This window comes from Sardina pilchardus, chromosome 10 (genome assembly GCF_963854185.1).
Source record: "Sardina pilchardus chromosome 10, fSarPil1.1, whole genome shotgun sequence".
Lineage (NCBI taxonomy): Eukaryota > Metazoa > Chordata > Actinopteri > Clupeiformes > Clupeidae > Sardina > Sardina pilchardus.
In genome coordinates, this window is record NC_085003.1 from 4,824,641 (window position 1) to 4,837,692 (window position 13,052).

General features: G+C 48.3%; 1 protein-coding gene across 1 annotated transcript; it reads left to right on the top strand.

Moving 5' to 3' along the window:
* Positions 1–2,793: 2,793 nt before the first annotated feature.
* LOC134094368 (uncharacterized) lies at positions 2,794–7,175 on the top strand. Its single transcript, XM_062547866.1, has 4 exons — positions 2,794–2,898; positions 3,172–3,678; positions 4,317–5,838; positions 6,526–7,175. The coding sequence occupies exons 1-4, from the start codon at positions 2,794–2,796 to the stop codon at positions 7,173–7,175; spliced, it is 2,784 nt and encodes a 927-aa protein (XP_062403850.1).
* Positions 7,176–13,052: the final 5,877 nt, after the last annotated feature.

Genomic DNA, 13,052 nt, shown 5'->3' on the forward strand with positions numbered 1-13,052 from the left:
CTTATGCACTGGGGAACTCTAAACTGCTTCATTCAAACACGGAAATCACCAATCAGACATGATGCAGTACTGTACAGTTGTGGCGCGATAATTCTTGTCACTATATTTAAAAAGCCTTTACACAATCTACGGAGAGTGCATATGTGTGGACAGTTATATATAGATGCACGTTATCCTGTGTAAGGCACAGGCTGGTGTCTGTGGCAAAGAACCGTATGACAGTGTGGGGGGTGGCGAGAGAGGAGAGGAAGGTTGAGAGCCAAAGTGGTCAGTGTAATTGGGGATTTCCAGATTTACATACTAATAGTCTTATTCCCTGGAAGACTGTACCCAGAACAGAAGATGAACTGTGGGAACACGGCAAAGCCATTAAATCTGGAGCCAGGGGGGTTACCCCCGCATGCCCATCGGCGGAATCCTGCCCATGATGTCACCCATGCTAGCGCCGGTGGGATGTCCAGAGGATTCTCAGAGGCGTCGCTCATCAAGGTCGAGTCAGGGATCTTCATCCGATGTTATGGAAGACACACACACACACACACACACCTAACTACACACTCTCCATTTTCTCTCTCTCTCTCTTACAAACACACATACATATGCATTTGTGTGTGTGTGTGTACACACACAGTAAGAGGTTTGCGGTGTGATCCCAGCAGTGAAGAACACAGACAAGCTGAGGAGGAGAATGTGTGAATAGTTTGGTGAGTGACGAGAACTGAGAGGATGAGACTCTCCAGCCCCACCTGCTAATGTGTAAACAAGACATCACACCTCCTCTACCCTGATCTTTAGCTGTCTACTAAAAGCCTACCCCTGGGTCCTCTGCTCCCCACTCACACACACACACACACACACTCACACCTACCCTCTTCCCTTTAGCAAAACTCTCAGCTGCTAAGCATCACTCTCACATCTTGGGAGTGTGTGTGTGTGTATGTATGTACAGAATGCCAGACAAAGGAAAAGAGGAGAGGGAGGAAGAGCGAGTGATTATTTTTCTGAGTGGTGACTGTGTTGTGTGCACCTGTTCACCCATGCCGCGAGTACTTCCAGAGGCTCCTCCATATCTGCATACAGTATGTGTGTACGTACCGTTACGTGTGTGTGTGTGTGTGTGTGTGATGTGAGCATTCGATGAGGCTGTGTGTATATTGTTCCTCAGTCAGAGAGACGATGGGGACCCGCGGACCCTTTTGTCACTGTGAGGGCCTCAGCTGCCACAGCCGGGCCCCTCTGCTCCTGCGGGATTCTGGGAACAAAGGTGCTAAAAGGCCGCCTGACACAGAGGCCACTCCGAAGAGCGCCACGCGTCCCCCTACCTGTCAATCAATCTGCAATCACACACACACACACACACACACACACACACACACACACACACACACACACGTGTGGATCAGTGTCTGGTCGAAACACAAGGCCTCATGCTGGGCTCGTGCCAGCCCCATCTATACATCCTTACAGGAGAGATCATCAGTCGCTGTAGGCTAACAGAGACCAAGAGAGCATCATGTACAGTAACATGTACAGCCTGGTGGCAGAGAAGATAACGCTTATCGCTTTACAGGCGTTTTGTAAATGGCAAAAATAGCCTACTGCATTTGTATAGAGCTTTTTTAAATCTCCTTGTGTCTTTCTCAAGAATACTCCAACGGGGCAGGGCCAACACTATAGGCAGGAGCCAGGGTGGGCTACGCGCACACAAGCATTGTGTCTTGGCCACCCAAACAAAGCCAATCATTTTTTTTCCAGTTGTGCTTCTGCGCAGTGTGCAGCCAGCTTGGATGTAGATGAGTTGGTGTTGAGTTTAATGGTAGCTAGCTGATACACAGCTGTGCTGTAGGCCTTCTGTTTCTCAAAGTCACTGTTGGTACGAGAAAACCACCCGCCTGCAGGCAACTACAGTGCAACACTCGAAGGGGCATGATTTATCAATCAGAATATCAAATACCCTTACTTTAAGTGTATCAAGATAAATGACAAAGTACATTATCCTATAAATTGCTGTAGTTTTGTGCTTTGAAAGTACTACAAATGGTCTTTAGGAAGCAAGGGAGCATGATCACTTTGCAAACTTTACATATAAGTCTATTTCATCTATTCCTGCATTAGTACATTGACTAATTAAGTGGACAGGGTTTGAGAGCAACAGTTTTTCTCTGCGTATGACTTGGCATAACCTGCAAAAAGTCAACAGATCGACTATGCTGACCTACATCTCATGATCTAAATACTGAATCAGAGATGCACTGTCATGAATTATGTGACTGTTGTTCCTTTTTTGGCCATGTGAGGTCCTCAGTGTTTCTTTTGATGCATGTCATGTGTTCAAGTCACATGTTTTCGTTATTGATTGTTAGTTTCACCTGAGTCTTGTTAAGTTGCCCATTTAAACCCCCTGTCATGTTGAGTTCTTTGCTCAGTCTTGAGTTGACACTCCTGTGTTCTCCTGTGTCCGTGAGTTTTTCCCTGAGAGTATTTTTGTCTCTACGCTATTGCCGGTTACGGCCTGTACCTTTTCTGTTTCTTGGATTAAGAGTTGCCTTCTGATTTTTGGATTATTAGCCTGTTCCGACTGTTTTTTGGACTTAACCTTTTTTCTGGATTTTGAGTTTGCCCTGTCGGATACCCTGCCTGAGTTTTCAAGTAAAGATCCTTGAACCGAAGTTTTGTCTCTGCCTCTGCATCTGAGTCCAACACACCACCCTGTGGCACTGAGGAAGAGTTTCCACCTGCTACGCAGGAGACCCGGGTTCGATCCCCAGTCGAACCTGACAGCAAGACTGAGCGATGGAAGAAGACTCAGCAGAGGCCCAGCAGGCGCAGGCAGCGCAGGCAGCGCAGGCAGCGCAGCAGAAACGTCCTTCAACCATGGAGCAGATGTATGCAGCAGTGGTCAGTCATGACGCTACAGTTCTTCGCCATGAGGAGCGACTGCGGACCCATGATAGTGCCTATAGCCGTCACGAACAACTTCTCCATGAGATCAACCAGACTCTTAGCACCTTAGTTAATCGTCCTCCAGCTCCAGCTCCAGCCCCAGCTCCCGCTCCAGCTCCAGCCCAGCCTGACCGCGAACCTCGTCTACCGACTCCGGAGAGATTCAGCGGAGACCCAAAAGACTGCAGAGGTTTCTTGACCCAGTGCTCGCTTACCTTCGAGCTCCAGTCCACCACCTTCCTGACTGATCGTGCTAGGATAGCTTACATCATCACCCTCCTGACCGGGAAGGCTCGAGCTTGGGCTACCGCCATTTGGGAGCAGCAAGGTCCTTCCTGTAACAACTATCAGGACTTTACTGCTGAGATGCGGCGAGTGTTCGACCATCCAGTCGGAGGTAGAGAGGCTGCCAACAAGTTGTTCCAGTTGCGTCAGGGAAACTCCAGTGTGGCTGAGTATGCTGTACACTTTCGCACCCTGGCGGCAGAGAGCAAGTGGAATGTGGAGGCGCTTATTGCTGGGTTCCAACACGGTCTGTCTAGTGTCATTAAAGATGAACTGGCGACAAGGGATCCGGCCACAGACCTCGAGTCCCTGATCGACCAGACTATTCGGCTTGACAACCGAATGCGGGAGAGGCGACTTGAGCGACAACCGGAGCTTCAGTCCACGCACGGAGCCAGTGCCCCAGTCCCAAGACCCCCAGCCTCAAGTTCACAGCAGTGGCCACAGGAGGTCCGAAACGTGTCCCCCTGTCCTGAGGAACCAATGCAGCTGGGAGGCACCCGACTTTCTCAAGCCGAACGAACCCGCAGGATGAGGGAGAAGTGTTGTCTCTACTGTGGGAAGCCGGATCACTTTCGCTCATCTTGTCCTGAGCTTTCGGGAAAAGTGCAGCTCCGTCCAGGAGGGGGAGTACTGTGACGGGAGCGACTCTTACTCCCACCACTTCTACCACATGCCTTCAGCTTCCAGTCACGATTTCCTGTGGACCTCATCACTACACCCTGCAGGCTCTGGTTGACTCTGGTGCTGCGGGGAACTTCATGGATTCCTCCCTGGCTAGTGACCTTCATCTTCCTGTGACCAACCTGGACCACCCGCTTACTGTGACCGCCCTTGATGGACGACCCTTGGGAGAAGGTACTGTTGACCATATTACTGCTCCTCTTCTTTTGTCTGTGGGTCAAAAGCATAATGAAAAGATCCAGTTCAACCTCATTCAGTCTCCCGAGTTTCCCATTGTGCTTGGTTTCCCCTGGTTGTCTTACCATAGTCCCCACATCAATTGGTCTTCAGGGACTGTGATTGAGTGGGGCCCTACTTGCCAATCTACCTGCCTTCTCTCTAGAGTCTTGTCTCCTGTTCCCAAGTCTCTTAGTCCTCCCGAGCTGTCCCGAGTCCCTTCCGAGTACCATGACCTCAGTGAGGTTTTCAGTAAGGAGAGAGCCACGTCACTGCCACCTCACAGACCCTACGATTGTGCGATTGACCTCCTTCCAGGTGCCTTCCCTCCGCGGGGTAGAATCTTCTCTCTCGCATCCACTGAGACCAAGGCCATGGAGGAGTACATCACAGCCTCCCTAGAAGCTGGAATCATTCGTCCTTCGTCATCTCCTGCCGGAGCTGGATTCTTTTTTGTTGGTAAGAAAGATGGCGGCCTCCGTCCATGCATTGATTACCGTGGGTTGAACAAAGTGACTGTGAGGAATCGTTATCCTTTGCCCTTAATGTCTTCAGCTTTTGAGTTGCTGCAGGGGGCAACGACATTCACCAAGTTGGACCTTCGCAATGCCTACCATTTGGTTCGGATTCGAGAGGGGGATGAGTGGAAGACGGCTTTCAACACTCCAACTGGGCACTACGAGTACTTGGTTATGCCTTTTGGGTTAACCAATGCTCCAGCTGTCTTCCAGGCACTCATTAATGACGTCTTGAGGGATTGGCTGAACAAGTCCGTCTTTGTTTATTTGGACGACATCCTAATTTTTTCTAAGTCCCTCCATGAACACGTACATCAGGTCAGACTCGTTCTTCAGCGGCTTCTTGACAACAACCTTTTTGTGAAGCCGGAGAAATGCGAATTTCATGTGTCCGAGGTATCTTTCCTGGGATTCATCCTGTCCCAGGGGAATCTTTGCATGGACCCCAAGAAGACTCTGGCTGTACGTGACTGGTCTCAACCCACCTCTGTCAAGGAGGTCCAGCGCTTTCTTGGATTCGCTAACTTCTACAGGAAGTTCATTAGAGGATTCAGCTCAGTGGTTGCACCACTGACCAACCTCACCAAGAAGCAACCAGGGCCTTTTGTCTGGTCTCCAGAAGCTGAGCGGGCTTTTCAAACTCTGAAGGTGAGGTTTACTTCAGCCCCAATTCTTACCTTGCCTGACCCTTGTCTTCCTTTTGTTGTTGAAGTAGATGCTTCAGATTTGGCAGTGGGTGCAGTCCTCTCCCAGCGACTTCCAGATGGTAAACTCCACCCTTGCGCCTTCCTCTCCTCTCGCCTCTCTCCTGCTGAGAGAAATTATGATGTTGGTGATCGAGAGCTTCTGGCGATCAAGATGGCCTTGGAGGAGTGGCGGCATTGGCTTGAGGGCGCCCAGAACCCTTTCCTGGTGTGGACGGACCACAAAAATTTGGAATACGTGCAGAAGGCCAAGCGTCTCAATCCTCGACAGGCAAGGTGGGCCCTTTTCTTCAATCGCTTTGATTTTGTGCTGTCTTATCGTCCTGGGTCTAAGAATCAGAAGCCAGATGCCTTGTCTAGACTCTTTCAGAACACTGCCCATGAGGGCACGTCAGCGACCATCCTCCCGGAATCCAAGATTGTGGCTCCTGTGCGTTGGGGAATCGAGGCAGTGGTACGGCAAGCCCAGACGAAAGAGCCAGATCCTGGTGACGGCCCTTCAGGACGACTCTTTGTTCCAGCCTCTGTGCGTACACCCGTTCTACAATGGGGACATTCCTCCCAGCTGACTAACCACCCGGGTGCAGGCAGGACATTGGAGTTTTTGAGGAGGCGGTTCTGGTGGCCTCGGATGGGTTTCGACATCAAGTCCTTCGTGGCTGCTTGTCCTGTCTGTGCCCAAAACAAGACCCCCCACACCCGCCCCCATGGCTTGCTTCACCCTCTACCCATACCCAAACGGCCCTGGTCTCACGTCTCCATGGACTTCATTACGGGACTGCCCCCTTCCCGAGGCCACACTGTCATTTTGGTTATTGTGGACCGTTTTTCCAAGGCCTGCCGTTTTATTCCCTTGCCCAAACTCCCCTCCGCCCAAGAGACTGCTGAGCTTATGTGCCAACAGGTGTTCAGAACGTTTGGCCTCCCGTTGGACATAGTCTCTGATCGTGGGCCCCAGTTCACATCTCGCTTCTGGAGGGCTTTTTGTAAACTGATTGGGGCTTCTGTCAGTCTCTCCTCTGGCTTTCATCCTGAGTCTAACGGCCAGACGGAGAGGCTCAACCAAGACCTCGAGACCACCCTCCGATGCCTGGCTTCCACCAACCCTTCCTCCTGGAGCAGGTATGTCCTCTGGGCGGAATACGCTCATAACACCCTGTGTTGCTCTTCTACAGGTCTCTCACCCTTTGAGTGCCAGTTTGGGTTTCAGCCTCCGCTGTTCCCGGACCAGGAGGTGGATGTTGGGGTTCCCTCGGCCCAGAGCTTCGTTCGACGGTGCAAGCGTGTCTGGCGTAAGGTTCGGTTGGCTCTTCAGAGGTCTGCACGACGATACCGGCTTCAGTCCAACCGCCATCGCAGACCTGCTCCACCACTGCGCCCTGGGCAGAGGGTCTGGCTGTCGACACGAGACCTTCCTCTGCGGGTGGAGTCCCGCAAGCTGGCGCCTCGGTTTGTGGGGCCTTTTAAGGTCTTGAGGAGGATTAATCCAGTGTCCTACCGTCTTCAACTTCCCCGGACCATGCGGATTAACCCGACCTTCCACGTCTCCCGTCTTCGCCCTGTTGCCACCAGTCCTCTAGCACCTGCAACGAGACCACCACCGCCCCCTAGACTCGTTGATGGTGAGCCGGTTTACACGATCAACCGGCTCTTGAATTCCCGTCGGGTCCAGCGAGGTATGCAGTATCTGGTGGACTGGGAGGGGTATGGGCCGGAGGAACGATCCTGGGTCCCGGCTAGAGACATTTTGGACCCGGTCCTCATCAGAGACTTTCATCAGAGGCATCCTGATTGTCCCACAAGGAACGTCAGGAGACGTTCTTAGGGGGGGGGGTCCTGTCATGAATTATGTGACTGTTGTTCCTTTTTTGGCCATGTGAGGTCCTCAGTGTTTCTTTTGATGCATGTCATGTGTTCAAGTCACATGTTTTCGTTATTGATTGTTAGTTTCACCTGAGTCTTGTTAAGTTGCCCATTTAAACCCCCTGTCATGTTGAGTTCTTTGCTCAGTCTTGAGTTGACACTCCTGTGTTCTCCTGTGTCCGTGAGTTTTTCCCTGAGAGTATTTTTGTCTCTACGCTATTGCCGGTTACGGCCTGTACCTTTTCTGTTTCTTGGATTAAGAGTTGCCTTCTGATTTTTGGATTATTAGCCTGTTCCGACTGTTTTTTGGACTTAACCTTTTTTCTGGATTTTGAGTTTGCCCTGTCGGATACCCTGCCTGAGTTTTCAAGTAAAGATCCTTGAACCGAAGTTTTGTCTCTGCCTCTGCATCTGAGTCCAACACACCACCCTGTGGCACTGAGGAAGAGTTTCCACCTGCTACGCAGGAGACCCGGGTTCGATCCCCAGTCGAACCTGACATGCACTCAAAAAGTCACAATTGTCAAGCGGTAAGTGGAGACAAGTCTCAACTTTTTGAGCAATGTTGCCGGGTAACCTCATTGGTTGATCATGATGACTTGCCTATACTGATGAACTGAAGTTCTCCATGAAAGAAATTGTTGCCCAATATCAATAGGAACATGCCAGAACCACAATAACCGGGAACATTGTCGAGCAGCATTGCTCGAAAAGTATCCCATATATGTAAATCCTGGCACCACTTGCCACTGGTGTATTGCTCAACCTGTGAAAGGCAATCACTGCCAACAAACGCTTTCTGTGATTCTGAATGAGACTTCTGCATTTTCACCTGATCGTTTGCCCACTCTTGCACAAACTGCTCATGTTTCAGCTCTTTCCAGAGATGTTCAATGGGTGTCAGGGCTGGACTCCTAGAAGGCCACTTATAGTCCACTGCTGTAAGTTTGGGGTTATTGTGCTGTTGGAGGAAAGTGTGCACAGCACCAAAACATAACCAAGCTGATATTCTTTTCTCAAGAGACCTTCATTTTTTTGCCATTGAACATACTCAAGTTGATGACTTACTTAAAAGCTCCAACTGAGTTTCCTGAGTCCAAAGCACATTTCTCCTAAACTGAGTGTGACTTGATAATATGAATTTTATACCACTGCTTGGTCAAATTTCCTTTTGTGATGCGCTATTTGGAACGTGCATTATTTTTCTATATACCGCACGGCTATGAAGTAGTTCGTTTTTTTGGGCTTATTACACTTGAATATCAATTCGCCAATGTGAATGTAACGGTAAAAACAGCAACGTTGTATCTAAGACAGCGGCAATATAAACGAAAATGATAGTAGCAGTGGTATAAGCGGGATAATCAACTCCGCGCCCTGTGCGTTTATAGGAAAATAATGCACTTATCGAAGTGTAAAGTCCCCTCCGCCTGCGGCGTCGGGTCCTTATTACCACTTCGAACGTGCATTATTTTCCTATAAACGCACGGCGCGTCGTTGATTATCCCTTACGTAGGTAATACCAGTATAGCTTTTTAATGTTTCTCTTTCAACAGTGGAGTCCTCCTTTGGAGCCCGATGCTATCCAAAATGTGACTGATGGTGGCGGATGTTCTTCCTGCAGCCACACCCAGTAAGGTTGACTTTGGTCCCATGCACCTTAATCCTGTCAATGAAATGTGCAACTGTAGTCACCAGAACACACAGCTGCTTGGAGATGTCCTACTCCTTATATGCTTGTTTATAATTCTTTGTCTGTAGTTTTGTCTATACAATCTTAAAATAAATGTGTTGAAAACACACAACTTTTGTTGTTTTCATCACATCTGTGTCCAGATAGGCACAACACAGTGTGTTGTTTCCAACACATTTGTTTTGAGAGTGTAGTATTTCTTTCATTGGATTTTGATCACACAATGATACCAAACTGCAGACTACTTTTCTCCATTTAAAAAGGATGAATGACTTAATAAAATCTGCAATACATCTGTAACATTAATTAAGGTGAAACAGTTAGTTTGAGAAATCACTGGAATCCAATAATTCTCTAAATATCATCTTTTTGTGGGGTACCAACAAAACTGCCCATTGCAAAATAAGCAACAAATTATTTGGTAAACTTTCTTTACTTTACTCTATTACATGCAAAAATCATACATGCAAATATTGTTTTGCAGTTCTTTCAATAATCTGTAAGGATACCAATAAATTCAGTCATGACTGTGTCACTCGTGTTCACCTATTTCCTCCATTCTCAGTGGAACACCAAATAGAACTGGCAATGAATCATTTCAAGTTTTCTTTATTTGACATTTGTTGGCATAGAAATGGGTCTATGAATATCTGATTTACAAACGTGTGCACATTTAGAGATGTATTAAGAGGACAGATCCGTTGAAGGGAGCACATCTACTTAGGAGACTGCGTTGTTGATGGCCTTGTCCCCAGTAACTCATCTTCTGTCATCTCCTTTGAAAACAGGAATCCTTGTAATAACATTACATTTACACTCCATTCAGAGGCTTTCGATTGTCCACGCACAATTAAGCATGTGCCAAAGGACTCAAGAGAGTCAACTCTTTGTTAATGATCATTCATCATCAGGATGGTCCTGACCCCTCTCACACACACACGTGCTTGTGAAACAAGACTCAAAGATGCAAATATGCAGTCTGACACACACACAGACAGACAGACAGACAGACAAACAGACAGACAACATGCATACACACACTCACACACACAAACACACACACATTTATTGGCATGCACACACAGCACCTCTGTTTAAAAGTATCAAAGTAGTATGTGTATGGTATACATATAATGTATACAATACATATAATATACATACATAATCTATACACCAGAAAGAAAAAAAAAACGTTGTGTGACCCTACAGCAGTGTGAGGCTGCACGCTGAGGCCCGTTGGCCGTGGGTTGCAATCACAGACGGGGAATGTGTGCGATAATAGGAATTACAGTAATGAAAGGCATTGGAGTCTGGGCCTGTCTTGCTCCAGGCGCTGTGCGCTATGGCTGCCGCTACGGCTACGGCGGGGGCATTTCCATAAAGATGCGATGAGCTGCTTTCTGCAGGCTCTATTGCAGCGTAGCGTAGCGTAGCAGCGGCAGCGGCACGGTCCGCAGAGATAATAACTATTAGGGGAGAGGACAGAGCTTTGCAGGGCTCCAGCTGTGGGGATCGCATTTCCATACAGATGGGACATACATGCAGAAGAGATGTGAATGTGTGTGTGTGTGTGTGTGTGTGTGTGCGTGCGAATGTATGTTGGGGGGTTGTTGGCCCTTACACTGGAACGAGGGTTGTGACCTTATATCGTCTTCATCTTCCTCATCATTTACCTCAGTCAGATAAACACAAGTGTGTGTGTGAGTGTGTTCCTGATAATGTATCTCTCTGTGTGTGTGTGTGTGTGTGTGTGTGTGTGTGTGTGTGTGTGTGGTGAGTTGTATCAGGTTCTTTCATCACGTTATAATCTATAATAAAGTTAACTGACTTTAACTCATGAGAGAGCAGGGTAATTTGTGTCAAAGTACAGTGTCTCTGTTCCAAGATATCAGTGTATGATCATGTCCATGTCTCTCTTTCTCTCTCTCTCTCTCTCTCTCTCTCTCTCTCTCTCTCTCTCTCTCTCTCTCTCTCACACACACACACACACACACACACATACATATATGTATATAGAGAGAGACACACACACACACACCCCTTAAGTATGTGTAAAGACAGGAAACACACAACCTGCATTCACAGCCTCCACTAGTCCTCCATGGAGTAGCTGTCCAGGGTCCTGAAGTAGTCCTGCGTTTCCCCAGTCTCCCCCTGCCGCAGGCACAAAGTGCAAATAGCCTGCGTGTGTGTGAACACCGCACCAGGCATTTCCATCAGGTCAGCCGGTAAGTGAGAAAGTGAGCTACACAGCTTTCATCACCAGGGAGTCCCCCTGATGCCCCTTCCACACACACACACACACACATACACATGAACACACAGATACACACTCACACTCTCACACACACACACACACACACACACACACACACACACACACAGATACACACAAACATACTCTATTCTGCTGATGCCACTACCCTCCTCAGTTGAGCCCCTAACCTACACCAAAATGTCACCTGTCACCTCCCCAAAACTGAAAATCATCCAAAAAATGTTTCTCACTCTCGCTGTTCGTTATGAAAAGGCCTTCCTTTTTAAAGGGATATTTAGAAAGCAAACGTGGAGAAAGACGGACAAGGGTCAGGCCAGAATAACAACAGGCAGTGCATTACTGCTACAGCTATAGTCCGCGGCGCGCTCTCTCTCTAGCAGGCCTTCAGATAGTGATTAAATGGATGCGGCACTCTTCCATGACCTGTGGGCTGGTGCAGACTGGTGACGCTACTGCTGTGGATGCTGCACACTGAAGGGACACAAAGACTTTTATGCTTTTTGGGCTCATCTACGCTATGCTCTTTCCACCCAAAGATATTTATGAATGCACACACACACACACACACACACTCACACAGCATTTAAAATGCCAATACCCCCCCTAAAATTTGGGTAGGCGAGTGGAGTTTAAGCCGGGGTGGATTGTCAACCGGTGTCAGTAATGGACCCACTGCTGAATGTGTGATGGGCGGAGGAGAGGAAGGGAGAGATGGAGAGAGGTGGAGAGAGATGGAGAGGAAGGGAGATATGGAGAGAGGTGAAACTGTGCGGGGCAGTGCAGTCTCTCTGACCCAGAAATGGACGAGACGGATTACGGGGCTGGACGGAGAGGAGAGGGGACGAGGACACAAAAAAAGGACAAAAGAACGAGACAGTTAAAGGGGGAGACGGGGGAAGTGGAGAGAGACAGAGAAAGATCGTCAAAAGAGAGAGGGAAAGGGGGGAGAGGAAGAAGAGAGAAAAAGAGGGATGGTGCGATAGAGAGAGAAAACAGGAAGCGAGTAAGAAAGAAAGAGTGGAGAGAAGAAGAGAGAGAAAGCGTTTACATACATGGTGATAAATGATACATGCTGGAGGTCTACTATGAATAGCGCTGGAAGAGGAAGTAGTGGCGGTGGAATGACACACAGAGTGGTGCTCAAGGCGAGCAGCGTGTGTGTAAATAAGGCCGCACGCTGACCACTCCTCCTCCTCCTCCTCCTCCCTAGTGGCGTAGAGAGAGAGAGAGAGAGAGAGAGAGAGAGAGAGAGAGAGAGAGACTCTCCTCAATAATCCCAAGGTGAATGTCTCTGGTCTGCAACGTAACATTTAGCATTGTTGTAGCATTTTTGTCATACTCAGCAGGAAGGAGCCTTTAATAAATGGCCTGCTTTAAAGTGTCATCACAGTGGAAATGTGTAGAATAAATCAGATTACTTATAGGTTGTTCATTTTAAGTATATATATTTTTGGGGGGCTTTTTTGCCTTTATTTGTATAGGATGGTAAAGGGTGAGACAGGAAGTAAGTGGGAGAGAGAGAGATGGGATGGGATCGGGAAATGGCCGCAGGCCGGACTCAAACCTGGGTCCCCGTGGGTGCTCAGACCCATATGTGGTATGAACGCTGTAGCCTTTTGCGCCACAGCTTCCCCCTAAATGTTGTTCATTTTAATTCCACTAATAAATCCCATCAAGCGGTATGCTGTGTGGGTTCAGAACTTGCCAACCTTCCAAAAAAGAATGCTCAAACTTTGCACAGACCAATCACAGCTCAGTTGGCACTAATGAAAGCTTTTGGTGACAAAGCCCTGCTATGGCTTTTCGTACATTTTATCATCAGAGCTGCAGAGTGCACAGTCTGGAGTGGGAACAATATTTGAGTTAAT

Excerpts from the sequence above, each read along its gene's own strand:
- LOC134094368 (XM_062547866.1), top strand. The coding sequence starts at position 2,794 with ATGGAAGAAGACTCAGCAGAGGCCCAGCAGGCGCAGGCAGCGCAGGCA. Across the intron at positions 2,899-3,171 it reads AGCAGATGTATGCAGCAGTG|TCCACCACCTTCCTGACTGA; the intron begins GTCAGTCATGAC and ends TTCGAGCTCCAG. Across the intron at positions 3,679-4,316 it reads CACAGCAGTGGCCACAGGAG|TCTCTTAGTCCTCCCGAGCT; the intron begins GTCCGAAACGTG and ends CCTGTTCCCAAG.